The 27,088-nt window shown below is 44.9% G+C and overlaps 1 protein-coding gene across 3 annotated transcripts in view; it reads left to right on the forward strand.

Moving 5' to 3' along the window:
- HIPK2 (homeodomain interacting protein kinase 2) overlaps positions 1-27,088 on the forward strand; it is a 126,275-nt gene that overhangs the window by 40,265 nt on the left and 58,922 nt on the right. For all 3 annotated transcript variants that reach the window (XM_039708316.1, XM_039708318.1, XM_039708317.1), the window contains exon 2: positions 975-2,073. In XM_039708316.1, the coding sequence (XP_039564250.1) occupies positions 975-2,073 (1,099 nt within the window). The remainder of the gene's footprint in view (positions 1-974; positions 2,074-27,088) is intronic.

Raw genomic sequence — 27,088 nt, forward strand, 5'->3', positions numbered from 1 at the left:
GTCTGTCTCAGTGATGCATTATTTTCACTTTAGTTATGAGGTTGTGGGGTGGTTTTTTGGTGGTCTGGGTTTTTTTAAAAAGATTTAGAAGATCATTAACTCTTCTGAAACCAAATAAGCTTGCATTAAAATAAAGCTATATTAAGAGTTAATCCTGCCACATGCTAATGTGTATGTTGCTTCATAAACAATGCTGTTCATTTCCAGGGGATCTGCTTCCTGGTGATGGTATTGTCACTGTGAATAAGAATAGATGAACAAAACTTTATAAATCTGGGAGCACTGACAGCACACAGTGAAGCTCATGTTGTGTAACTCCCATCTCCAGTCCTGAGCACAGACTAGCATTGTGCACAATTCCCACTCACAGAGTTGGCAAGGAATCTGAAACATCATCTTCTTCTGTTCTGGCTCCTCAACTTTATCTGTGCACCTCCATTTGCTCACAGTGTATCATCTCCTGGCCCCATCTTCGCTCTGTGCAGGCCAGAAGCTACACAGTGGTTTTATGGGTGTAAGTGGAGGGCTTAAGTCAGATCCACCAAACTGCTTAGGATTGGATGAGCCTGAGGATTTGAGATTTGGCTTCTGTAGTCAGAATCCTTTGCAGTATTTGACATGAGTTCTTCCAGAGAGCTAGATATATTCCTGGAGACAATGGGAATAGGAGTCTCTTAAGCAGAGGAGGTAAAAATAACATGCACATTCCTGTTATTAAAAATGAAAAGGGGGAGAGCAAGAGAACAGAAACCTTGAATGTTGTTAGTATAGTTCAATCTGGGGTAAGGATTTATTTTAGAGCATAATATTTTACTTGTGTCAAATACATATTTCTGGAAGAACTTGCTTTTTGTGTGTGTGCATGTAATGTATCTGAAGCCTGTATCCCCTTTCCCTTTCCTGCCACTGAGCAAATGAAAAAAGCTGGGGAAGGCATCTTGACACAGTGGTTTCACTCTGATGTTGTATTGCAGGTATGGCCTCGCATGTGCAAGTTTTCTCTCCTCATACCCTTCAGTCAAGTGCCTTCTGTAGCGTGAAGAAACTGAAAGTGGAGCCGAGTTCGAACTGGGATATGACTGGGTACGGCACACACAGCAAAGTCTACAACCAGGGCAAGAACGTGCAGTCCTCCCAAGCAGCCGCCGCAGCAGCCGTCAACGCCTCCCTCCAGATCCCCAACCCCAGCATCCCTTACGAGCAGACCATCATCTTCCCAGCAAGCACGGGGCACATCGTGGTCACATCTGCCAACAGCACTTCTGGTGTGGTTGCGGTGTCTGGGCAAACGCTGGGCGGGCCACACAACCTGATGCGTCGCAGCACTGTGAGCCTTCTGGACACCTACCAAAAATGTGGACTTAAGCGCAAGAGTGAGGAGATTGAGAACACAAGCAGCGTGCAGATTATCGAGGAGCATCCACCAATGATTCAGAACAATGCCAGTGGGGCCACTGTAGCCACCGCCACCACCTCCACGGCCACTTCCAAAAACAGTGGCTCCAACAGTGAAGGGGATTACCAGCTGGTGCAACATGAGGTGCTCTGTTCCATGACCAACACGTACGAAGTGTTAGAGTTTCTTGGCCGTGGAACCTTCGGACAAGTAGTCAAATGCTGGAAACGTGGCACTAATGAGATTGTGGCTATCAAGATTCTAAAAAACCATCCTTCTTATGCCCGGCAAGGCCAGATTGAAGTGAGCATCCTGGCTCGGCTGAGCACGGAAAGCGCGGATGACTACAACTTTGTCCGTGCTTATGAATGCTTCCAGCACAAGAATCACACATGCCTGGTATTTGAAATGTTGGAGCAGAACCTCTATGATTTCTTAAAACAAAATAAATTCAGTCCCTTGCCCCTTAAGTACATTCGACCAATTCTCCAGCAGGTAGCAACCGCCCTAATGAAGCTGAAAAGCCTGGGACTGATTCATGCTGATCTCAAACCAGAGAACATCATGCTGGTAGACCCATCCCGACAGCCATATAGGGTCAAGGTCATAGACTTTGGTTCAGCTAGCCATGTGTCTAAGGCTGTGTGTTCTACTTACCTTCAATCCAGATACTACAGGTAAGAGACTGGGCTCATGTGACACTACTAGGAGAAGTATTTTACCTATGGGAGTTTTCTTACATTCATTTAAATGAATGAGATTCATCCTTTAATTCTAAACAGAGATGGCTCTTAGAATACCTTGTTGATGATAACAGAAAATGATGTCCTAACCTCTTGGAGTTTACTTGCATTGAAAACCATTGTAAGTTTGTAAATAATCATGAAGTGTTGCAAAAATAGAGTTTGCCAGTTACAGTTTAGAAAGTCTGTTCACTTCCATCAGTTTGTTCTCTCTGCAACTGTTTCCAGAAGAGGGGATGTCCACATTTCCATTCCAAGTCAATGGATGTAGGTTCTTGGTTTCAGGATTACTTTAACCTAACAGTCTCAAATGTGTCTTCCAGTCAGTCCTCATCTATGAAACCAGGGACTTAACAAGGGTAAGGTTGGCCCACAGGAAAACTGTATGGATGCAGAAGATGGTTTGTCAAAGATTAATTTTCACACAGGCTCTGAGTCAATGGGAGTCTTCTGGCTGGCCCTTGTCAGGTCTCCTCCAGGCAAGTATTGCCTGTGATTTGGTGTTGGAGTGAGGACCTGTTGTTGTCTGTTGATTCCCACTCACAGTGCTTTGTTACGGGCTAGGATGGAGCTGTGACCTCAGCACAGGTGTGCCTGAAGTGAAATGTGTGAGCCAGGTATATTCCTGTTCATCCTGTTGAACAGTTTAATCAGAGTGGTCTCTTTTCATAACCCCTGGAAGGGCAGGGAATTTGAAGGGAATTTGTCTTTAGAAAACAGCTGAATTTAGAAATGTTCAGACCACATTTTTGTCGTTGTGCTTCTGTGAAACAGGGGCAAAGAGAGAAAATCCAATCCTCCTTCATGATGGATGTAATGAAAATCAGTCCTGGCAGCATCCACGGCTCATCAGATGAGTTACAAAAAAGCAGAGTAGTTGATCTGTTTGTAAATAGAGAAGAAATCTGTCTTATGCATGGTGAGGACTGGGGTTGAAACACCAACATGAGTTGATAACAGACCCTTTTCCTACTTCATTAATTTCGCAGTGGCAAAGCCTACCTGAACTCTGAGCTTGGAGTGGGTTAATTTTCACAGGAACAGGAACTTTGACAGTGTAGCACTGCAGCAGCTGATCTTTATCTGCTTGTCCTTTGCTCTGAAGGAGGCCAGGAAAAAAATCCCCAGCCTTAGTTTATACCTTAGAAGAGGCTTATTAAATAAGATATTCTACCTGATGACAGTCCCATCCTCCAGGAGAGACATGTTTCTGTGGTAAATATGCAAAAGCTTTTAGAGTTGCAATTACCTGACAGACTAGGAAAAAAAAAAAAAGATAATACAGGCATTTTGTTGTTGAATTACCTGTGATTCTGTGTTAGCAGCATAGGTCCCTAGCTGAAAGACAGAAGGGGCAGCCAAAATGAAATATGTGACAGAAAGCAGAAATGAAAAAGAAAAGTGGTTCATTCTCAGTGACAAACAAGGAAAATTTTTGTGGCAGTCTCTGGGGAGGAAAAGGCTTCATAAAATTTGCTTTTTATATTTTAAATGTTATTCCTGCCCAGTCTGAAGTTGGAGCTTGATAGATAGTAAGTTCTGTCTGTCTAATTCCTCCCTTGTTTTCCATGCCTGAATTGGTGGGAGGAGGGGAAAAGGGGCAGCAGCTCACCAGGAAAAAAAAAAGAAAAATCTCATTGGGTTGAATTACATCAGCAGGGGGCTGCTGATTAAGCTAAATTCAAGTCATGAGGAAAATTTATGTTCTTCTTCATTTTCTGATGGGGAAAATACAGCACAGAGACCCCTTCCACTCTAAAATGAAAGAACATTCATGCTAGTGGAAACACTGGGCTTTATAAAGATTTCATGTGTCTTCCATTTAATTTACACTTGTTCTGCTTGCTAGAGTATAAAAGACAAGGGGATGACTTCAAGAAATGGAACATTGAAATTGTATGTGAAGGAAAAGCTTCCTCAGACTAGTGAAACCTCTCAGACTCTAAGCAGTCATGGTAAAGGGGTGACAGAAGCCCTGTTTCCATGCATTTAAGGAAAGATGGGGCAGAGCACAGGGGACTATAAAGTAGAGGCTGGATCTCAGCTGGAGGTTTTTTATCATGGACTTTCACAAGCAAATTCCTAAGCTGTCTCCATATTTTATTAACAGCTTGATTTTTCTTTTTCCTATCACTGCTTTTGAGAATGTGATGGCCAAATCCTTTGAAGGATTGAAAGGTGTGTGGTATCCTGCTCCTTCTCAGAGCAATGTAAGGCCTTTCCTCTTCATGTGAATGATAGGCCCACTTTCTTCTCCCGAATATGGAAGACAAAATTTCTTTAAACAAACTCTGTGCATTTTCTTGACCTGAATCTGCATAACCCAGCATAAACCAGATAACCCCACATACTGTGGAAGACAAAATGTCTTTAAACAAACTGCATTTTCTTGACCTGAATCTGCATAACCCAGCATAAACCAGATAACCCCACAGCTGCATGCAGACTTTCCATGGGTGATTTGCCATTGCTGCTGTGTAACGTGCTCTGAAGATGAACAGGGTCCCTGGTCCAGTTTCTTGTAGGAAGAATGGTGGGCACATTGCTCTTGTGCTGCTGGCACTGCTTAGGGGCTCTCAAACCTTTGGGCCCACCCACCTTTGGGTGCCCCAGACCCAGAACTGTTTCTGTCCCACCAGGGATGTTTCTAAGCAAATGTGCTCTGGAAGGATGGTAATGGTATTGAGGTGATAGAGTGGGATGAAAAATACAAAAAATGGGATCAAAATGTCTTTAGTCCAGCAGAATTTAGCTCCCAACCCTCTTAAGAGAATCCAGCCTCCTCCAAGCTAGATCTGCTGCCACAAGTACTACTCAGGAGATGTTTCTCCCTCGTTCCTGACTGTAGGGAGCCCCTGGGAGGCAGATCATGACAGCCTGAGGTGGGCTTTGCAGGAACTGCCCCGCTGCCAAGAATGCCTCTAGGAGGGCAGTGCTGTTGTGTCTCCAGTGCCTGCTGCAGGCCCCAAGAGAAGGGAATGAACCCCAGCAGGGTCACACCATGGGCCCTGCCTGACGCGACAAAGGACATCACAGCCACAGTCGGTGGTCAGAGCTATCATCTAAAGGGGGAGTGCTGTGAAGAGGATCATCCTCCTACTGCCCACCCATCTTCAGCCTGTGGTGCAAAACTTGCTGTGGTGCAAAGTGTTTCTCTTGTGGCATCCTTTGTCAGTTTGTGCAGGACCTCACTGGTGGCCATCCCAATCCCTAAGTCCCTTACTTGGGAGAGGGGTCCCAGCCTGTCCCCCTCGTCAGCATAGTCCTTCATCTTGTCCCTCACCATCAGCTGTGTCAACCTGGGCCTGATCACTGACCCTTCGGGAAGGTTTGTGGTGATGCAGCCATGGTCTGGAGGTGCCTGAAGGAAAAGGTGAGGAACTGAAGTTGATCATGGACGCCTGCTCTGCCCAGCTCAGAGTTCAGGAGCAGAGCTCTGCACTTGGCAGTTTTAGCCAGACATGCTTAAGCTAGAAATGAAGCCCTGTTCACAGAGTAATGGATCAAAAAGCTGCGATTAAAAAAAAAAAAAAAAAAAAAAACAACTATGATCAAAAAGATCACAGGGTATTTTCCTGGGATTTTATTTTGGTTCTTTTCATGCTGCAGTTGGAAGGGGAGATCACTGAGGTAGTTTCTATGATCTCCCTTTTGCAGAGGGTCAGAGGAATGAATGCCCAGAGAGATCCCTTCTGGGTTGATCAGCTATGTATGACCAGCTTCCTGGGAGGACTCATGTCCTGAGATACACAGGGCTCAGGCTGCAACACAGCTTTGTCAGAGCCCCCATTCATGCGCCCAGGTGGAAGAAGGGATTTAGCCCTAAGGGAGACTGGGGTGGTTGAGGTGGTAGAGGAAGAGTTGAAGTCCTGTTCCCTTGTTGGAACAAGAGCACTGCCCTATCGTGGGGTGGCAGCGTGGGGGTGGTCGGAGAAGTTGGGCTGCTCATGGGAGCACTACCAGTTTTGTCAGCTTGCCCTCTTGGCTTTTCTTTGCTGTTCAGCTGAAACAGCTGCTGTTTTGGCACCTCGGGGATGACAGTGTTTTGCTAATTAATGGTGTAATCACCTTATGAGAGTTAAGTCTTTCAGAATTTGCAAAATATTGCAGATATAAAATAACTGCTGTCACCTCTTCACTATTAGCGAATAAAGTCAGGTTTGGTTCCTTGTTTTCAAAAGGCTTTTGGTATGTGGCTTGTCTGGCTTGGGTTGAGATGTCTGCTTTGTAGGTAAGTGGCCTTTGATGAAATGTTTGGATAACAGAGAATGAAGCTGAGTACCAGTTTGAAGAGGTGTTTATCAGTCTGGTTTCAGACACTGCAAGAAAATATGCATGCATAAAGGCTACGTGCATGTTGTCAACCACCCATACAGAGTGTGCAGTGAGGCTGTGTGCAGGCGTGGTTTTCTGTATGCTTAGCTGGTCCTGAGGGACCAGCAGGGGGTTAAACTGGGGCCCTCTTGCCACACATGGACATTGTGCCATGACAGGTATTGGTCTTTCAGCCGTGCTGACAGGAAGCCAAAGCAAGGTAGATTTCTGAGCAAAGTCACAGCCTGTTCCCCATTGTGTGACTCACAAATGTGTCATTCTGGTCAAAACTGCCCTTTAAATGAGGCAGTTGTAATGACACAGGGATGGGCTGTGCTTTTTTGTTTGCTCACTGAATTGGCATCTGCTATGTCCTTGTATAACACATTTATTTCAATGCACTTATATTTCAAAATCTTCTGCCATTCCGGACTTGCAAAAACATCTCTATCTCAGATTTGACTGTGTTTGCAGCTGTGGGAGCCACATTGTTCTGCCAGTCTGTTTCACTCCTACCTGCAACATTCAGTGCTTTACTGACTCTGCCTCTCCAAGGTAGAGAGCAGGATGGTTTGAGGAGGAAAGTTTCCTGTGGGGACTGGAGTGAAACCACGAAGTCCATTGCTGAAGTCTAAGCTCAGTTTCACTTGGTGACGATCATCCCTGGTAGAACTGCAGGCTTGCAAAACTGGCAGTACGTTGCAGAAGAATTTGTGAGGAAAGCAGACTTCAAGCTACACTATTTTAAGCAGTTGCTAATTTCTTTCCCAAGGACCCTTGGAATTTGATGTTCTTTTTTTCAGAATCAAAATTCAACAGGATTTTTTTTTTTTCAAAACCAACATCAGGATTAATTGAATCTCAGCTTTATTGTGCCCAGACTACCAAGTCTTGGAAAGCAAGAGACATTTAGCTGAAAGCTTTTGCCTTTGACCCACCTTTAGGATGGTCAGGCCAAGTTGGTTTTTGGTTTTACAGAACTCAAACAAAGATAGTTCTTTGCTAAGTTCCTTTGTGTGTAAGACACCTCAGAGAAGGGGTGGGAAACCAACATTGTGCTCATGATGCATCAAACTGGAGATCCACTGTGTCTGTACTCCCTACCTGGGGTCTAATTTACAACAGAAAAACCTGTATTTCAGCCTAAACAATCTCCTCAGACTAGACCCTCCCTAGTGTTTTCTCTGCTGTAACCTTCTTACTGTTTCCATGAGTATGTTTTATTTTGCTCTGAGCAGACAGGCCAGCTCCTCCTTTATGTTCTCAAAGCTGGTGATGTGCCCCTTTCCCTGTGCTGGCACAGCACCTTCCTGCCCAGCTCCAGCTCCCTGCTCCGAGAGGAGCCTGTGTCCCTGTGTGGAGTCAGAAAGACTGTCTGTCACAGGAGGGCTCTGTTTATTTATTAACCAAGGGAATCAAATACACCCAGTTACGTGCCTCTGGGCCCGAGAAGATTTGTAACAAAGGTCTATTTGCAAGGAACCTGAAAGGGAGCCTTTCCCCAGCAAAGAGAAGGCCTTGGTAGACCAGGGAAGGGACAAGCCTCATGCTGTTTCCTTTTACCTCATCTGCGTCCGAGAAGTGGAAAATCAAATATCACAACTGAGTGCTGAGTCAATCCCTTCAGTCCCCTCTCCTCTCTCTGGAAACAGCTCCTGTGTGGCAAAGATGGGGCACTGACAGTAATTACTCCTGCAGATCTCAGTTTTGTCTTGGTGGCTGGAAAGGAAGGAAGATATCAATTCATGAAGGGTGTTTTGGATCAGAGCTGAGAATGTGAGCAGCAGCCAGAGGCAGGTACCAGGGTTGGAAGCACTGCTCTGCCATCAGCTGGTGCTGCCCCTCGGGTGAGCAGCTCTGGTTCTGGTGTAAAAGAGCAAACAAAACTTGAGGAGAAAAGGATAAATGTAATTTTCCCAAGGCTGCTGTAGCTTTTAAACTCATCAGTGATCCCCACAAAGGGAAAGACAGTCCTCTGGATGTAAGCAGCCCCATTCACCCTCAGGGGCACTGCCCACAGCCCAGGCAGTGCTGGTCAGGCAGGGAACAGAAGCAGGAGCAGAGCCATGGTGGTGTGGCTGCTGACCAGGGCTCAGCAGTGACCCACCAGCTCTGACACAGGTCCTGCCCGAACTAGGGTAACTCACCTCATCCTTCTCCACATCACCTCCAGAGGGACATGATTTTAGAGCTGTGCTCCCCTTTCCCTCCACCCCCTCTACTCCACAACTGACCCATTTAAGCAAACCTTCCCTCTGTGACCATTTGCACCACCCAGTGCCACACAGTCCCACACCCGGGGCTGACCTCCCCAAAAGCAATACCTTAGGTTTGGAAACAAATAACACTTCAGATGGGGTAAGAAGGAGTTCCCATGTGCTTTCTTTCAGGACCTGCAGCCCTGAGGCTGACCTCCCCAAAAGCAATACCTCACAGTTTGGAAACAACACTTCAGATGGGGTAAGAAGGAGTTCCCATGTGCTTTCTTTCAGGACCTGCAGAGAGGAGGCAGTGTGCAAATACACTTCATCCCAGTCTGTGAGCTACCACCTGAAGTCATCTGGGAACTCTTAACATGAACATCACAAACCTTTTTCTTTTAAACCCAACACAGAATCCTAAACTAATCTCTACCTTCTTTAACTTGCTCTCAGAGTAGTTTCAGTAACATTGTGAGGATCAGGGAGTGGCTTGGAAGTCACACTTTCCTCACTTGTAGGTTGGCTACAGGTGTTGGGTTTATGGGTTTTTTGGTGTTTTTTTTTCCTTTCTTCTTCTGCTACTGTTTCTCTCTCATCACCACTAAAACAAGCCTGTCACAGGATTTCCTGCTGTCTATTTTTCTTCTCTTAAGCTTTATAAGCACACTAAGTCCTGTTAAGGCAGCAGCCTGGTGAAATGATGTGAAAAATCAAGGTCACTCTTGTATTTACTGTACCAGGGCAAGCCTGAAACAGGTACAAATAGCCAGATTGTTTTACTTAAAAAGAACCATTTACCTATAAGAAATCAAAATCCTCCTATTGCAGCTATTGGCTGTAGCACTTCAGACTCCATCTGTGTAGTGTATAAAAGACACACAGTGTTTTGGTAAAGATACCTGTGCTCAGCTCTGGGGCTGGGATGTGACCAAGCTCGGTATGGTGACAAGCAGCTGCAGTGACAATGTGAGTGAAGGTACAACTCACAGGGCTACAAAGAGCCAGCTGCATTCAGAGCCACCTGTTTGCCGGTGTATGAAAAGCATAAAGCTTGGTCTCTGCTTCTAGCTGCTTCATTCAGTGGTTTTGTGTTTGCCCTCCTTCCTCTCCTCCCACTCAAGTCACTTCCTCACCAAGTGCAAAGGAAGCAGAGCAGGGAGAGGGTGCTCTTCCTTTCAGCTCCAATGACAAAACAGCAGCAGCAGCTGATAGGAGCAGTGGTGTGGTGACCACAGATGTTACTCCAGCAATAGGTGACCAGGGAAGGAGAGTGCACTGCAGTCACACTCATACACTAGTAGTATTTTCTATGTCTTCCTACACTTATTTCAATGAGTATTTGGGTCAGGGCAGTAGCTGGCCAAGGGCAGAGGTGGCTGCTGAGAAGCAAAATGAGGTGAGGGGCTGTTGGGATGAGATCGGTGCTCCAAGTGTGAAAATAAAAGAATTATGAGCAGTGAGATTCCTCATCCTCTCCTGAGTATGAAAAAGCATTAACAACACAGTTTGCACAGGATTTCAGGGATGCTTTGCTCAAGTACCGTGTATTTAAATCCTATCAGGTTTTTACCTCCCCCTGTACATTTGCTCAGTGCAGGCAAGAGATGTAAATGTAACATGGAGGAAGCTTACCGTGGATGCCTGTGCATTCATTAGGTTCACAAGTTTTAGGCCCCAGCACAGCGGTGCTGGAAAGCTGTACTACACTGAAGAGCATTTTCTGGTTAGAAAGTATTTCTGCTCTACTGCTTATATAGCAGTGAGGTTAGGAAAGTGACTGGCGTTGGTTTATAAATGAATGAGTCTTTGCCAGAGGAGAAAAATTACCTGAAGATGTGACATTTACTATGGGGTTATACATTCCCCAGCTTCAGACCCTGAATAACATGACTCCAGTCCCCAGTTTCTATTTTCTCAAACCATTTGCTGCACTGATGTCTCAAATTAGCCTAAGCTCATGTAAAGGCACCTTGCTCTCAGGTGGGGGCTCAGTAGCTACCTCCTTCTCCAGGTCATGCTGGGGAAAAGGAGTAACTAAAGCAGCTGAGAGTAGTTATCCTGTTTGAAAAACACTAATCTTGTGGTCTGATTTAAGCTAAGTTATAGCCACAGCTGTTACCTGTTTAAGAGAGACGGTCAAGGAAATGTCCTTTGCCTTTTAGGCCAGATCATACAAGAGTTGTTATTTGGTGCTTTTCAAGGAAAAAAGAAATGCAGAAGAGAGGCATCCATACCTATATATATATAAAAAAAAAATATGCACACACAATGAGAGATTCACAGTTCTAAGAGGAAGAAGTAAAAAGGGAGAGGCTGTAGGAACTGAGAGAGGGGAAGGGCAGAGGAGGAATCCCCTTACAGACCGTGGTTACCTGGAAGTTGCTGTTTGCCGTATAAGGAAAGGTGTGGGAGGAAAGAAGATGAAGTTTCACCCTTGCTATTTGGAGACTTCAAGGCCAGAGATAGCCAATTTCCAATCAGGACAGCATCCCTCTCCTGCAATGGGCTGGAAGGTAATCTGTGAGTCCCTGAGTGGCAGCTTGACCTTTTCCTTTGCTTATTGAAGGACAAAGGTAATTGCAGACATTGTTTTACCTGCACAGGCATGAGTCATTTTGCTTTACCTTTAATTTTTTTGATTTAACTTTATTTTGCCTTTGTGACTGCATGGGACAGTAGCTGGATGGACATCCAGGTTCTGTCCCTGCTTCTGCTGCTGCCAGAGAGTAGCAGACTTCTACCCACTACCAAATCTAGCATTTGTCTCCAAAGGCTTGTGCTCAGGGAGAGAGGCAGTGTAGATGTGGTGGGATTGATCTGGATCTAACTGAAATGACTCCAAATTGAAAATTCTGTAGTTCAAAGGGTTGGGTTAACTCCTTGTCATTATTTTTGTTTTTGTCAACCACTGCCATTTGTAGCTGATTTTAAGCAGAATTTCTCAAAATCAACTATAATACCCCAGGCCTGCTAAGACATGAAAAGTGCCAAAGGTTTTATACTGTCATCACTGAATTTCTACCTTTGTGAAAGGCTTGGGGCAGTTGTCAGGTAACTCTGGCGACTTACACAGCTTCAAGGACGTCACCAGCTGAAGCCTTTTGAGGATAAGGAGAATTGTGTGTTCTAGCGGCTGATGCTTGTGCTCACATAGGGGCAGACAAGGAGAAGTTAGCAGTGTTTCAGTTGACATCAGGAGCTGCACTGCACTGAGTTGTAACTGCACACGGGATGGTTGGGTGGCTTGTGGTGATACTGCCGAGCAGCACCATGCATTCTGCCTGTGCACTCCAGTCTGGATGTGTCTGCGCCACTTACCTTGTGCTCTTCTCCTGGAATGCTGTGCTTGCTGAAGCAGGGCTGTGTTTACAGCACCTCATGCACAAACATTTTTGTGGCTGAGGCCCTTGAACGAAAGGGTAGTAGGGTATAACAGTACATATGACAATGAGGGGTAGCACGTGTGCTAACGTGACAGCTGGTGTGCAGAAGGAAAGCTGATGGCCTTTTTTTGATTCGCCAGGGTAAAAATTTGTGTTTCCAATAGTTGCTTCCATGCACAGCTTTGCACTCAAAGTCTGGGAGGGGATAGGGGAAAAGGAGCATCTGATGAGTTAAGAAAAGTTTCAATATATTTAGTTTTAAGAATGTTGTACTTGCCAGTGGGAGTCTGCAAACAGAGAATAGTCATCCAAGAGGAAAATGCAGTATTTCTCTGATGCTCGCAGAAGTATTAAGAGGGGCAGATGAAGTCTAGAATGTAAATAGGTTCAGCTGAGGCTAGATGAATGTGCTGATTACTGTGCTAAAAAGTTAATGATGAAATATTGCCAGTTGGTTTCAGTAGGTAAAAGGAAGTAATGTTGATGGCCTGTATCAGAAATAAAAGCTTATCTAAGTGATCTCATCCACATAGTTGTCAAAAACACAACTCATGTCATTGTTAGCCTGTTGAATTAATGGACTGGATTCTGAAGGGCTGCATGAGCACAAGCCAGAGCAGGAGGTAGTCATACTGCTGTTTTGGAAGTGCTGTTCTGGAGGCTTGTTTGATAACCTATCTCCTCTTGGCAGGTGCATGAGGGAGCAGGGAAGAGAACAGCACTATGGGCTGCATTTCACTCAGCAATGCCAATATGGGGGCAGGGATGTGATGGCTCCAAATGTATTCCTTTGTAAGGAGGTCAAAGTACAGCTTGATGTGTAAGATATATAATGAGGGACAGAAAGAAAGGCATGTTAACTGTGTTGGAAGATAACATTCTGTCTTTGAATGGATTCTTGTTATTTTTGCTGATGCTACTTTCAGCAAAAAAAATTATGTTGAAATTATTCTTTCTTCTCCATTGTTTGGCTCTTGTTCTCAGCTTTGTTATGGCCACAAAGAGAGGATAAAAATGGATTGGCACAAAGTTGAGTTTCCTGTATCATTTAGAGTTATGTTTTCAGCCCTTAGCACTTTGGTAGGGTCTGTTCTTCATTTTGAAAATAGTAATAAAAGAACAGAGAACATAAGAAAACACAATTCTGTCTTTTTTTTTTTCCTAATGAAATTGTCAGTGCTAGCTTGAACTCTGCCTCTGATGTGTATGAAGTCCCTGAACTGTATCATTGGAAGAAAGCAGATCCAAAAGGAGAGATAAAATATCCATGTGCCTGGCTACTTTAGAAGGTAGTAAAAAGCTCCCGACGTCTTGCTTGTTTTTAATCTGTATGTTTATGTCTACATAAATCCTTTGGGAATAAACTTTAAACATTTACATTGGATTTAGAGAATTACCTTCCAGCATCAGTACCTATGATCCAGCAAGAGTAACTAAGATTAAGTTTATGTGAATGGCCCTCTTGGCTTTCAGAGGCATGGGTGATGTTAAAGCATGTTTTGAATTGCTGCTCAAATGGGAAATGGTAGTGATGAGCATGAAGTGTTGCAGTGGATTTGCTGTTTGTGTGTGCATGGGGAGATAGCTCATGTCTTGGGAAGGGGATCCACCTGCAGTATGTGGCAGCTAAGCATCGAGACACAGCTGACAGTCCCCACCCTGGGCCACTTCGGTGGGGAGCTGCTGTTGAGTGGCCCTTGAACAAACCCAAGCCTTCAGCCCCCTCAGCAGAGAAGGGAGGAATTGCCAGCTGCTTTTCCAGCAGCTCTGGAAGTGCAGCAGCGTCTGCCCCGTGTAAGTTGTCAGGATCTTTTCCTAGCACCTTGATGCCCATCTCAGGCTCTGAAGGGCAACCAAAGTAGAAGTTAGAGAGAGAAAAAGCAGCAGCAAACCCAGGATATGGGAGGTTGGTTCAGGTGAAAACAGAGGATGGCAAAGGCCAGAGTGGCTCTGGGTGGCTGACAGAGCCAAACAGATCACTTCTTGCAGACCTAGCCTGTGGTTTGGTCTTAGATGGGATTTGAATAGGTTTTTTTCCAGTTCAAGGTGTGTGCTTTTGAGCAGCTGTTGAGTTCTAGCTCCTAGACATACTCACAACTTTTATCTTAGCCTGGGGCTACAGGATCTGATTACTGCCCACAAAATGACATTTGAAGTTGTGTAAGAATCCTGTGTGCAGGATATAACTCTAGTCACTGCTTTTGGAAGGGGGTTGTCACAGCAGCACAGCGACAGCACAGAAAGAAGAGCCCAGTGCTTGGTTTTGAGCAGAAAATGTCCCTGACTTGCTGTATCACACAGATCAAATTGCATGGCAAGTGAGGGCTGCGGGAAGTGAGGGTGGCTGCAAACTTTGAGGTTTTTAGAGCCACAGGTATGCTCAAGTATCTTGTGAAATGGCCACTTCCATGATATTTCCTCCACGCATTTGCGTTTTGAGAGATCCACGTGGTTGGTTTTTTCCTTCCCCACCAGGAACGGTGCATTTCCTTGATCCTGCGTTGCCTTGCCTGGCATTTTGGAGCTGTGCCTCACTACAATATTTGCTGCTGTCGCAGTGCCGGTGGGTAGCGCGGCCAGATGCTGGGGTGCATTTCTGCAGAAGGCTTTGCAAGGTCTGCCCTGCTCTGACTGTGCATGCCCACATGTTACAGTGAGCCAGGGTTCCTGCTTGCCCGCGTGGTGGCCAGAGAGCTGGCAAGTAGCTGGCATTGGCAGCAGCCAGAGGGGACCCGGAACCCTGGCAGCAAAGGCAGGAGGCTGCTGTGGCTGCAGCCTGAGCTTTGCTTGAAGCTGGCACAAGATTTTCCAACGAGGCCTTGGCTGACCAGGAGCTTAAAGGCTTTCTTATCTGCGGAGAGTGCCACAGGCTGGTGGCAGCCCGTAATTAATAAAGATACTAACCCTCCTTATGCAACCAGGGGTTGTCTGACAGCGTTACTAGGTGGTTGCTCAACAACAAGGCGTGTTACAACTAACCAGCTGGGACCAATTATGAAAGCCTCACTAATGCTCGCAAGCACTTGCCTGTTGGCATTGTTGGGCTGAAGTTGAGGAGATGAATGACTGCTGTGCAGCACAGGGGCAGGCTCGTGGTCGGGGCAGTGCGTGGTGTGCAGCTGAAGCACAACCAGCACATCGAGCATGGAGTGCCTCTGCTCTGGGATGTGTTTGCTGGGCATGGCTGAGCCTCAGCGCCCAGCCCTGTCTGTAGCCTGTGCTCCCAGATGCAGGAGGCAGGCACCCCCAGGGCTGCAGCAGCATCTCCCTCCCCATCCGCAGCTTCTCCCACCCCCTTGCTGCTGCGGCAGCACCGACATGTGCCCAGTACCTCCTCAGCTGCTTGCTACGGGGAGGAAAAGGGGAGGGAGGGAAGCGGGGGCTCCCACTTAAGGCTGCCTCATGAATTTTTAGTCACTACATGAAGATTTCAAGAGTGTGCAAATAGAACATAAAATGAAGCAAAAAACTAAGTGGCATGGCACAAAAGGAGGAAAAAAACCCCGCAACACTGAATCATTGTCCTAAAGGTGCGGCCATTAGAGAATAATAATAGTTTTTGTGTGCAGTGCAGCTGGGGCCACAGTTGCAGAAGGAAGATCCTCGGTGACCTGTGTGATGGCTCTGTTTGTTTAATGTGCTAAAACAAAGAACTGAAAAGCAGGCAGGGTCCTTGCAGATAGTCGCAGAGGTTCTCTCTCAGTTCCTGTGTCTGTGCCCTCTTTCGCTGTGTGCGTGTCTTCATGCTCCAAATGCAACTAATCACAGCTCCATGCTCTAGGGTGCCTTCCGTTGTGCATCCCTTGTCACTGTGCCCGGGCACTCCCTGGTTCTTCACTTGCTATTTTTGTAATTTAGAAACTACAACGAATAATAAAAAGTCAAATTTTATTGTGTGTTTTTGTAATTCTCTGTCCTTCAGAACGAGCTCAGCGTAATGACATTATTCCCACCCCTCCATCCTGACCTCAGTCTTTTTCTATCCATTTAGCAAATGCTGCAGTTTGCTCTGTTTTTAATGGGTGGGAATCAATGTGGCTTTTTAAAATTGGATTCTCTCTGCCTGCACAAACAAAATCAATGGTATTATTGAGCATGTGCAGGTCTGTGTGAGCAGGAGCAAGCCAGCAGGGTTTGCCACCTCAGCGAGGCTGGGGCAAAGCCTGTAGTTCACACAGGGAGGATCACTCTATTTCTCTGTCATTTTGGTAAAGGCTGATGAGCAGTTTAGTGCTGTTTAGGTAGTAAAGCCTAGGGTGTACTTTTCAACCAGTTTAATAAGAGTTTTGAAATGGTCAGTGCAAGGCTGTTAAAATGGGCTAAAACCGGACCAGTCTGAGTGCCCGTAGGAGGTTTGAAGATCCCAGTAAAATGAGGTTTAATCCAAAGTGTGCTTTATTTCAGTAAGACTTTACAGTTGGTTTTGCCATATCTTTTGGGGTTCTCCAGCCTGATTGGACCTTTGCTCTCAGAAATGAGTGTCAGGCAAAATAGGGTTTTGCTTCCTTCAGGCTAAGCATTTATGTACAAACAAACAGGATGGGAAATTTATGTTTCTATGTTTGTGTTTTGTGGCAGATTGAGTGACTAATATTGAGCTTATGTGGGAAAGTTGACTGGCAGGATTGGTCATGGCCTTGGGAGATAGAGGGAAGGACATATTCCAAAATGGATGGCATCCTTTTTGGGTTTTTATATTTACTACTTCTTCAGGTGTGGTCTTCAGATTTCACAGTGTCAGGATTTTATTGTGTGATGTGGAAGGAAGGGGTTCTTCCAGCATGTTCTCATGGACACTGAGATCCTCCATAAGATCGTGAGGATGTGATAAATAATTTGTGGGATTGTAGAAACTGGTAATGTGGAGAATATTTTCAATTAAAACTTAGCTATGGAGGGTGTATCACAATCCATGCCACCAGCGTTGTCCTGACTGTGCAGAGCACCCTAAAACAGCGTGCATATTTGTCTCCAAGGGGATAGAGTGATACTACTGACTCTGTGAGATGGAACAGAGCAGTCTTCCTGCTGCAGCCAGTTCCAGACACCATTGACACAGGTTGGGTTCAAACTGATGACTTTAGTTGTATGTGAAAGACTCCAGAACCTTTCATCAACCTGCAGGGCCATTCAGTCATCTCACATAAACGCAGATGCCAGTGCTTGTTTTGAACACAGCTTTGTTGGGAGCACAGCAAGCTCAGTGTTTTGAGTGAGAGCAGAAATTTCTGGCTGTATGACAGAATGGGTTTTCTAATTCTCCTGGCAGATGAGGAGCTCTGGGTCCTGAACAGGAAGGGGTGGCAAGAAGGGACCTTCTCCTACTGACTGCACCACCAAAAATGTTTGTTCGGTGCTCTATGTTTCCAAGATAAAATAAGAGTTCATTTTAAAATGCTAGAGTAAAGATGAGTTGAAAGGAAGATTTGTGTTTCTAATGTCTTCATATCTCTACAAAAAGGAGGAAAATTTAAACTGGTGTTTGGCTCCTGACAGTGACTTCTGCTGGGCTAACAGTCCTGGGATTTGTCCAGTAAAATCCTCTGACTTTGCTTTTCCTGACCCACTTCTAATTTCTTGATTGTTTTTTGTTTTAAATACTGTAAATCCCTGTCACTCCTGGATTTCACTTGTAAATGGTAGGGGGCACATCTCTAAGAAAACAAGGAAATTAATCTTCTCCGTCTGTTCTCTGTTGAGTGGGGCTTTCTTTATGGCCATCCTTTAATTGTGTGATTGTGAGTGGCCTGGACAAATGAGACAGTTTAAGTATCCTGCACTCAGTGTAGCTCATCCATGCATACATTATGAAGTACACAGAGCAGCTATAAATGATGCACAACTTGTTTCTCAGTGCAGGGCTGGGTGTGTGTGTGTGTGTGTACTGGTGGACCCCCTTTTTCACTGTGCAGATACAGTTCTATCCGTGCAAGAAACTTGGTGATCATTAAATAGAGTTTAAAATAAGCTAAAAATGTATCTTTATTGGCTTATTTTCTTTCCGCAGACAACAAAGGTCCTACTTAATTGTTTTCAAATGTTGGCAGTGGTGGGGTTTTCTACAGCTTTGCAGATCAGTGCAAGAAGATTCCCTTGGCTGAGATGTGTTCAGCAAAGTGTCCAGTCATATAGCAATTTGTTAACCACCAAATTTCTACATGTAGTGTTACTTTTAATCAATACAGCGGGTTTTTTTCTTATGTGCTGGTGTGCTGATTGACTCTGCAAACGACTCAGTGTGTTCTAGAATGTGCCAGGATGTGCTTTTTCCCCTTCCTTTGTAAAGTCCCCAGGACAGATAGGTCATTTTTATTGTACAGAGGCCTCTGTTAACTATGAGGGCAAGAATTTTCTCATGCTGATTCTCTCCAGTGACAGCAGTGTGCTCTGCTGGGAGGACTGGACAAGATTTAGACCCAGACAGAGACTTCCAAATGTCCAAGCAGGAGTTCTGCTCCTTCCCAGGCACTCCTGCTGTCCCAGGTTTCCTGTGAGCTAGTACAGGAATGGGTGAAATATATTGGTCAGTCTTTGGGCAGGGGGAAAAAGAACAACAGATTCTTTTGTATTTTGGGTTGGGATTTATTGGATTGGAGCCTTTATGATTAGAAACTCAATTAAAATGAAAAGCTAAGCTTTTTTGATGAATCCACATCTGAGAATTAAAAAAAAAAATAGTATTGACTGGAAGAGACATGAAATAATAGTAATAATAGTGTTTAGTCTTCTCTGACTTGTTTTGATGTGAATAAGTGATCTCATATAAGGCTAATCAGAATGTGAATTCCCTCCAAAATTCCACTTCATCAAATTTTTTATGAAAAAAAAAACCAATAACAACAATCCTATCTTTTTCTTCCCTTCTAATTGAAAACCTGCCACTATGAATGAAATGAAATAAATGAAATTTCGGGTTTGGCTTTATTGTAGCATTTTTGGTGGTTGAAAAACCAATCCAGTTTTACTTTATCAAAAGGATAACTTTTGCCTTTTTTTTTTTTACAAAGCAACCAAACCCTTATCCTCTTACTACCCTCTAGACTTATGCTTAAACATTCTTCAACATTATTCATTTTTTAAATTTTAATTTTCTTTTTTTTTTTTTTTTTGCAGTGGAGTAAAAATAATAAGCTGCAGTCTGAAATAGAATTGTTGCTCTTCAACTTCTCAAAGCAGTTAGGGAAAATAGATCACACAGCGAGTTTTAAAAATCAGCCAGTGTGTGGGATATGCTACACTGAGCCTCTTTTCAGAAAAGAACTGGATTGCAGCCTTTAGGAACTGTGTTTACTGTAAGAGAAACTGAATTTAGACCAAGCAAAGGATGTGGGAAGCACCAGCTTGGTACTGCTGTGATGGCTGCAAAGCAAAAAATTAAAAAGGAAAAAAAAAAAGCACAGCCAAAACAGGGATTTTCCACCATGTGGAGAAATTACTGGAAATGTCTGAAAACCATTTGTTCTGGGAAGGTGCATGTCAGAGTCATTTCTGCTCTCAGCAATCCAGCAAAGAGTTAAAAGTTTGAGCGAGAATTGATTGGGGAGAAGACTCTGCCACAATGCTAAAGACTCATTTATTGGGAGAGCGTTATGCTGCTTACTGTAATTGCAAGAAATTAAAAGAAAGCAAATTAGCTGGGAGCTTTTCAGAAGTCTTCCTCCTTTTGCTGACGTTAATGAGATTTTCCTCGTACCAAAGCTGCATTAATAACTTCTGCTGCGTGGCTTCTGTAAAAGCCGCCGCCGACAAAATGAAACAAACCCGGTGTGACAGCGAGCTGGGGAGCAGGGAGGGCCAGGGGACGAGCACGGGGGGCTCAACCCTTTGGGTGGGTTACACATCTTGCAAATCCACAGGCAAGGGGAGCTCTGGTGCTGATTGGATGGATGGATGGATGGATGGATGGATGGATGGATGGATGAGCGCGGGGTCCCTGCTGCTGCCCGCGCCCGGCTCTCCCCACACTGTATTGTGTGCTGGCTTCTGGTGGGAGGATTTCGGCGAGTGGAAAGTTTATCTAGTAAAGGGAAAAATGTCACAGGCTGTTCTGAGGGCTGTATTTATAGCCAAGGCATTTCCAGGAAGGCGAATTTCCTAAACTGGGGTGGAGGTCGAGGCAGAAGGGAAGGGCTTGATCGGGATCAGCTTCCGTAACAGGAATTCCGATCTTAAGCAAGAATCTGCTGCTTTCCAAGAAACTGGGCTTTTCTACAGCTAGCAGAAGGGATGCTTGAGAGGCAGGGAAGGAGAAGAGTGAAATTATCCGCATTTGGAGGCCCCTCTGTGGGGAAATGCTGAGTTGCAAGCGAGTTGCATTGCAGGGAAAAGCTTTCAGCGGAGCAGGAACCCATTCTGCTCCTCCATCTGCCCCAGGAGGGAGGTGGCCAACAAAGCTGTGCTGAGTGTGGTCCCTTTGGAAGTGAGGCACAGAGGAACTGGGAGCCCAAAGTACTTTTGGGATGAGGGGAGTGGATGAAAGCAGTGAGGATGTAGAACTTGCTCTTTTCGAGTGCAGTCCTTCCCTGTGAAGAGATGGAAAAATACCTTTGTTTTTCTGAAAGCTCATGGATGCAAATGTTTGTTTATGGTGGGCATCTCTGTAGCTATGTACACACAGACCTAATGTATACACACACAAGTGCATGTTGAGTGGGAGTAATATTTTGTAATTTCTAAGGCACTCCTACATGAAGAGACGTGGGTGCCTAAGAAAACATAGCTGAAAGCAAAATCAACATGACCTAGTAAACAACAGCTATCTAGCACATGTGTGCCTACTGTAAAGCAGATCCTGCCTTCCTCTATGGAAGCATATCCTGTGTGGGCTCTACGTGCTTTCTCAGACAGCGAGAGAAGCCAGCGTCATTTTCACTGAGAACTCTCTGTGAGATTTTACTGAACTTGGATGATTTTTCTGCAAATTTTCTTTTGCATTATTTTGCATTTAATACCCCAGTGTCTGACTAGAACAAATTGACACCCAACAGCTACAACACCTGCTTTGTGGGAAGTGGTACCTGCTTGGTGCAGTGGAAGTGGAACTGTTTTTTGGCTGTTGCTGCTTGGCACAGGCACCTTGCTGGTGCTGTCCTGTGGGTGACAGCACAATTGGCAAGTTATTAAAAGTTGAGGAGGATTCAGAACATCTTATTCCAAAAGTTTCTAAGTATTTCATGCCTGTCATCTAAAGCAGTAGTGCTTCAAAACAGCAGGGGAAAAAAAATTACACATTGCATATTTATAATACATGATTGTTGATATCTGTTGACATTTATCTCTGCTCTAGAGAAGAGACCGGATAACTTGTTTGTGGCAGGGAAGCTAAATGTCATAACCAGGATAGCCTGTTACAGATGTGTATTAACCCTTTCAATTAATTTTCTTAATCCTTTCCTGGGCCTCATGAAGGATCATGTGATAAATCTGGCCAGTGCTTTTGTTCTGCCACGTAAAGGGATGCACGAGAGAATTCGCACTGTTCTGGGTACAGGCACAGCGATGTGCAACATAAAGTTACTCCCAGTGGATGATGCCAGGGAACAAGGAAGGTGTGTGGGACCCCACGAGTCCATGGCTCTGTGTGCCTTAGCAATTGGTGTGGCCACGTGGGAGGTGGTTTGGAGAGCAAATCCTTTGTCAAGGACCCAACAGCTGGGACATTCTAAGAGTGGCTGGTTTGGACTAGGTCTTGTTCAGTGGGTGAATGCTCATTTGTGCCCATCTGAGACAACTTGTTAGTTTACGTTTTCATCAAGTTTTATAATCTGCCTTTTTAGTTTTGTTCTTTTTTTCTTTTTCAATTTTTTTTAAGGTAGGACATTCTGCCTGCCTAAGAGAATCTGGGTTTTAGCTTTAAAAAACAGTGAAACATTTGTAGATCTCAATGTTACTGCAAAAAGGAGTTTGAAAACAAGCTAGATATTAAAAAATTAGTATGTTCCTAAAAAAAAGTTATAATCTCGTGACTTGGGTGATTAGCAGGTGACTTTTTAGGTTATTTTTTCCTGGGAGAAAACCTTCAGGAACAGCCTGGGTGGGACAGGAATACCTTTCTGACTCTCAATGATATAGAAGTTAGAGGAATTGCTTCTTTCTTGATTTAAATCCATGCATCTCCAGTGCAACAGCTGCGGAGTTATTTGTGGTTCAGGTTCACTGAAATAACAGCTCTTGGAAAATCTGCTTTCAAAATTTTCCTGAGTTCTGAAAAGGAGCTGCTGAGGAAGTCCAGAATATGGTTTTTTTGGTTGGTTGATTGATTGGCTGGTTGGGTTTTTGGGAGTTCTTCTGCTTTTCTCAGTTTTACAGAACAATCTCCCTTTGCATGGGGGATGTCCCAGAACCAGTGTTTCTGCTACTCCTTTTGCTTTGAGCAGGCCCTGGGGTATCCCCTGTGAGAAGGGCTTTGGGGTGGTTGATGTTATTGCCAGCCCTGGCCGTGGTGAGTGCACAGCTGCCCAGGTGGGCATCCTTCCTCAGTGCACAGCTGCCCAGAGCCTTTCAGACTCTTAAAATCCTCCACATCTGTTGAGGGGAGAAAGTGAGAAGAGCCAGGGGAGAAGGTGATGACCCCTGTGCAAGGAATCCCTCAGGGTGGGGTAGCCAGGTGCAGGACAAAACCCTGGTGCGGGAGAAGTGCAGCAAGGTCGTGCCTGCTCTGTTCTTTTCCTCAAACCTCCTCGTTTGCAAGTGCCAAGTACCAAACCCGCCACAGGAAAAGTGCTTTCCCTGCACTTGCTGCTTCTCTCAGAAATGTGCTTGCAGTAAGAAGGAGTTGAAGAGACCAAAGCAATGAAAAACAGAAACCACAGGCACCCAGGAGGGACAAAACCACCCCACAGTCACAAACCATTTGGGAAGGAGGGGTTTGGATGAACGTGGTGTTACTTCATCTGTGCACTGACCATAGCAGGCAACACATGGCTTAAAACCCAGAAGAGAAAAACAGAATGGGCTGCAGTGGCTTTGAGGGATGTCACTGTGGCATGGAGAGCTGCAGCCAGGCACCAAATCCTGGCGAGGGAGAAACAGGCTGGATGACCATGACCTGGATCATGAAGAGATTGCCAGTGGTTTATTAAACACATAAAATTCCCTCTAGGGTTTTTTCCTTTTCTGTTCTCCTTGCTACTCTGAAAATGGGAATTTCATGTAAGATTTGGGGGTTTGTACCTTCCTTAAACAATACAGTAAATCAGAAATCCAAAATGCTTTCTGTAATAGCAGATCACCACGCATCTGCTGATATCACTTCTGGAAAACTATGTTATGGCCAGGGTTTTTTAAAAATATCTCCACATACAATTTTTAAAAGGTGTTGGTAGTTCAGACTCAAAAAGCCTCCCAATTTCTAACTGCCTGGCTAGTTCTCTGACTCAAAAATCTAAATGCATAATGTGAAGTTAAAATATTTTGTACATGTATTAAATACTTTAAATATTCAGAGATTTTTTTTTTCAGATTAAATACTTTCACTTGAGGACTAACCTTAAAGAAGTAATCATGTACCCCCGATTTTTTTTTTTTTTTTTTTGCTATGTGTGAGGGCAAGCAATTAATAATTTATATTCTCCAAATAATTTCTAGTGTGTTGCAGTGACCTAAGCTACAATGCAATACAAGCTTTAACATCAAACTTCAGGAAGAGCACAAGTAGTGAATGGGTGTTCACTGAATGAAGTGAATCTGTATTTTGAAAATCCCCAGAGCACTTCAGAGATAATGCTGAAAAGTTAAACGTCAGAAAAGGGTGTATTTGCACCAAAGAGGAAGGTGGTTCCCTTTGACTTGTAACTCCTTTAGCTTTGTTGAAGGCAGTGTGACTGTGGGAAGTGTAAGTCCGCACTCAGACTCAAGGCAAGCCTTTCCACATCTGTAGTCCCTATTAATTTATTCCATTAACAGTGGAATACAGGTGAGGGTTCATGCTGCTCTTGTCGAAGCAGTTCCTGTCTGCCAGGTTGAATGTCAGCCACTCCTTATTCTTGTGTCTTTAGGATGGTTTTTTTCCCTTGAATTCACGTTTCTGACTCAAGAAGAGGAGCAGTTAAGAGCACGGCCCATCACAGCTGGAGCAGCTGCCCACACAGCTGGGGTGTGACTCTGCTTGCTTTCAGTGGTTTTCACTTTTGCTCTTCACTTCATTCTGGGGTGGGCACCCACCCCTCTTGGCCCCTTTGCTTGCTCAGCTCCAAGCCGTGATCCGCGGGCTCCGGAGGGAAGGCTGGGGCTCAGGCACAGGTGGCTGCAGAGTGAGCAGGCTGCTCCCTCTGCTTTATCTGCTCCCACCCCATGCCCCAGCAGTGACAGTGCCTTGTGGTCCTGCAGCAGCACTGCAGGAAGGTGGGCGTGCTGTGATGGGCCACTTCCCAGGCAGCACCTCTGGGCAGGAATGCACAGCTCCTGTGGAGGTCACCACGGGTACTGGGCAAGAGTGGGGACAACCACCCTGGAGCAAGAGGGTCTTGAGTGGCTGCTGAGGTGAAAATTGGTATCAGTACTTGCAAAAACTTGGAGAAAAAGAGGGCAAGTGTAGGATGTGAGAGAAGCTCAGAGGCAGAGATAATCTGCAGGATTAGTTTTGTCAATTAAGAGAGAAAAGGGAAGTAATATAGATGTTGCGAGTTTATTCAGAAGTTTTCAGTCTGGAAAGGGCCCTGCCTAAATCAAAAATAGCTTCCCTTTACGGAAGAGGCTTCCTTGCTCATTCTTTATGTATTTATATCTGCCTTGGGCTGGCTCAATGGACAAAATGTTCTGTACTTATTTCCTCTTTTTTTTTCTTTTTTTTTTTTCTGAACGAAGGCAGCCGTCAAGTGCAGGAGGAGTGAAGCCAGGGGAACTTGCTGTGTGTGCCACACCAGGGCTGTCCAGTCCTCACCAACCAGGGACAAACACCCTGTTTCTAGGACAAGAGCTGGCACTTGATGGAAATCTTTTGTCTGTACCTTTGTGCCTTTGCCATCAGGCAGGGAGAAAAGAGCTGTTCCTCTGCCTTTTTCTCTAGGCTTTTTGCTTTATTACGCAGAGAGCATCCACCTCTGCTGTGGTGAAAACAAGGGCAGAGGTGCAGGATGGTGAGACCAGCAAGGCCAGTGTGAGGTAACCCTACAGGACTGTGGGAGAATGTGTGGAAATCTCCCCCTGACTTCTATCAATTAAGGGGAAAAGGGGAATCGTTTCAGCATTGCAATTAAAAAAAGGTAATAGAGTCTGATTTACATTTCAGAATGTATTAGCTTGGTTTTAATTGGAAAATAATTTGAATTGCAAGTGAAATAATTAGATTAGAAAGTCGCTCAGCAATTTACTGCTCGTATTCCCCAGAACTGGACTCACAGAATACTGTTGAACATTAAGGGAGGTGCATTTGATTTCCTTCTTTTTGCCCTCCCCTTCACTCCTCTCCTAATGAATTGCATTCTGGAAGTAGAGGCACGTCTTCATTAACAAGTGTATTTTATGTCTGAGCTCCTGGCTGGTTGTAGATGCTTGTAGGAGGTATGAAATTTGTGAGGACTTGTGAAAAAAGGGCAAGGGGGGTTATTCTGGATTCCTCCAAGCCATTTATTCCAAATCTAGGTTGTAAAAGAAAAGTAATTGTCAGGCTCTCCTCGGTATCCCTTGAGGTGATCAGGGTCATTCTGGAGTTATTAATTGCAGGAAAACTGGCACTGAAGACATGTAGTGCCTGCAATGAATACATCCAGCAGCACATCCCCAAGTACACTGCAAGCCAGGAGCCCTAGTTCCATGCACTTGTATGCGTGAGTGAGCCCAGCCATCATTTCCCTCCTCCTTGCTCTGGGGCAAGCACTCAGGGATGGGGACAAAGGCAGGCTGCAAAGGGTTTGTGTCCCTGACAAGCACACAGGACTGCTTTTGTGGTTACTGGATGATGCTAATGGTTTTGTGAGATTCACTCTTCTATTAGAAAGGAAAATCTTTTCCATCCCTGTCATGAGGAATTACACAGGGGAATCATATTTGGGGAACTTACCTATTGCTGCTTATTAATGTTATAAATCATTGTTTACTGGCTGATAAAAACAATCTGTCATAAATTACAGGTCTCAGAGAAAATCCTCACAGATGTGAGGCAGAAAGCAATCCATTACTGCTGCTTTTTCTCATTTCTTCTCTGATAGACCCCAGCAACTGCACCATCAGCCTATGCTTATTTCTAATTATTTATTTACATACAAAGCCCTTGCCTTCTCTTCCAGGTCAGGAATGCTTCTTTCACTTGAAGGATAACTTAAAACCAATTTGATTGGGCATGAAGAGTAATTGGACGTCATTTGGAGAAGCAATCCCTCTCCATAATCCATCACTGTTGTCACGCTAGCCTGTCTCTGAGGCAGAGCAGCATTCACTCCTGTTGTTCCTCCAAAGTAGAGGCCCCTCTTCCATACTGATTCTTTTCCAATCTCTGTTCATTTCCTTAATGACTGAGTCAAAAGCAGATATTGTTAGATAAGTGTCTATAAATTATTCTGGCAGCTTTGTATAAAGGCATGTGATAAATTTTCAGCAAAGAATTTGTTGCTTCTGGAGACAAAATGTTGGTGCCAGACTAAATGGGAAGAACACATATGAGACACTAGTTGGGGTGCTTCCTTGCAGCCTTTCTTCAGGTGGGCACCTGTCTTGTGGTGATGGGATGATGCTCTGGCCCTGACCTCTTCACCAAAGCCATTATCTGCTCCTCTTCCTGCTGTTTCCTCTTTCCCCTCCAGTATGTGCAGTCCTAGCTCATTCTTGGGGGTTGTGTTTTCTTTTTTTCTTTATTTTTCCCCCCAGCAACTCTTAACGCTCTGATTTGATCTCTGAAGCTGTGCCAGGAGCCCTCTGAATGTACTGGTGGGATTTCACATAAGTGTCCATTCCCAGTGATGGCCTGTCCATGTGACTGGGACGTGGAACACATGGGGTGAGGATGCTGCAGGTCCCCTCCTGGAGCTGGGCAGAGCTGGAGGAGATCCAGCAAAGGGCAGTAGCAGGGCTGTGTCCTGAGCCTGTGGCTCCTCCATCAGGAGCTCCTCCTTCTGC

Source organism: Passer montanus, unplaced genomic scaffold, assembly GCF_014805655.1.
Source record: "Passer montanus isolate IOZ18808 unplaced genomic scaffold, ASM1480565v1 scaffold20, whole genome shotgun sequence".
NCBI lineage: Eukaryota > Metazoa > Chordata > Aves > Passeriformes > Passeridae > Passer > Passer montanus.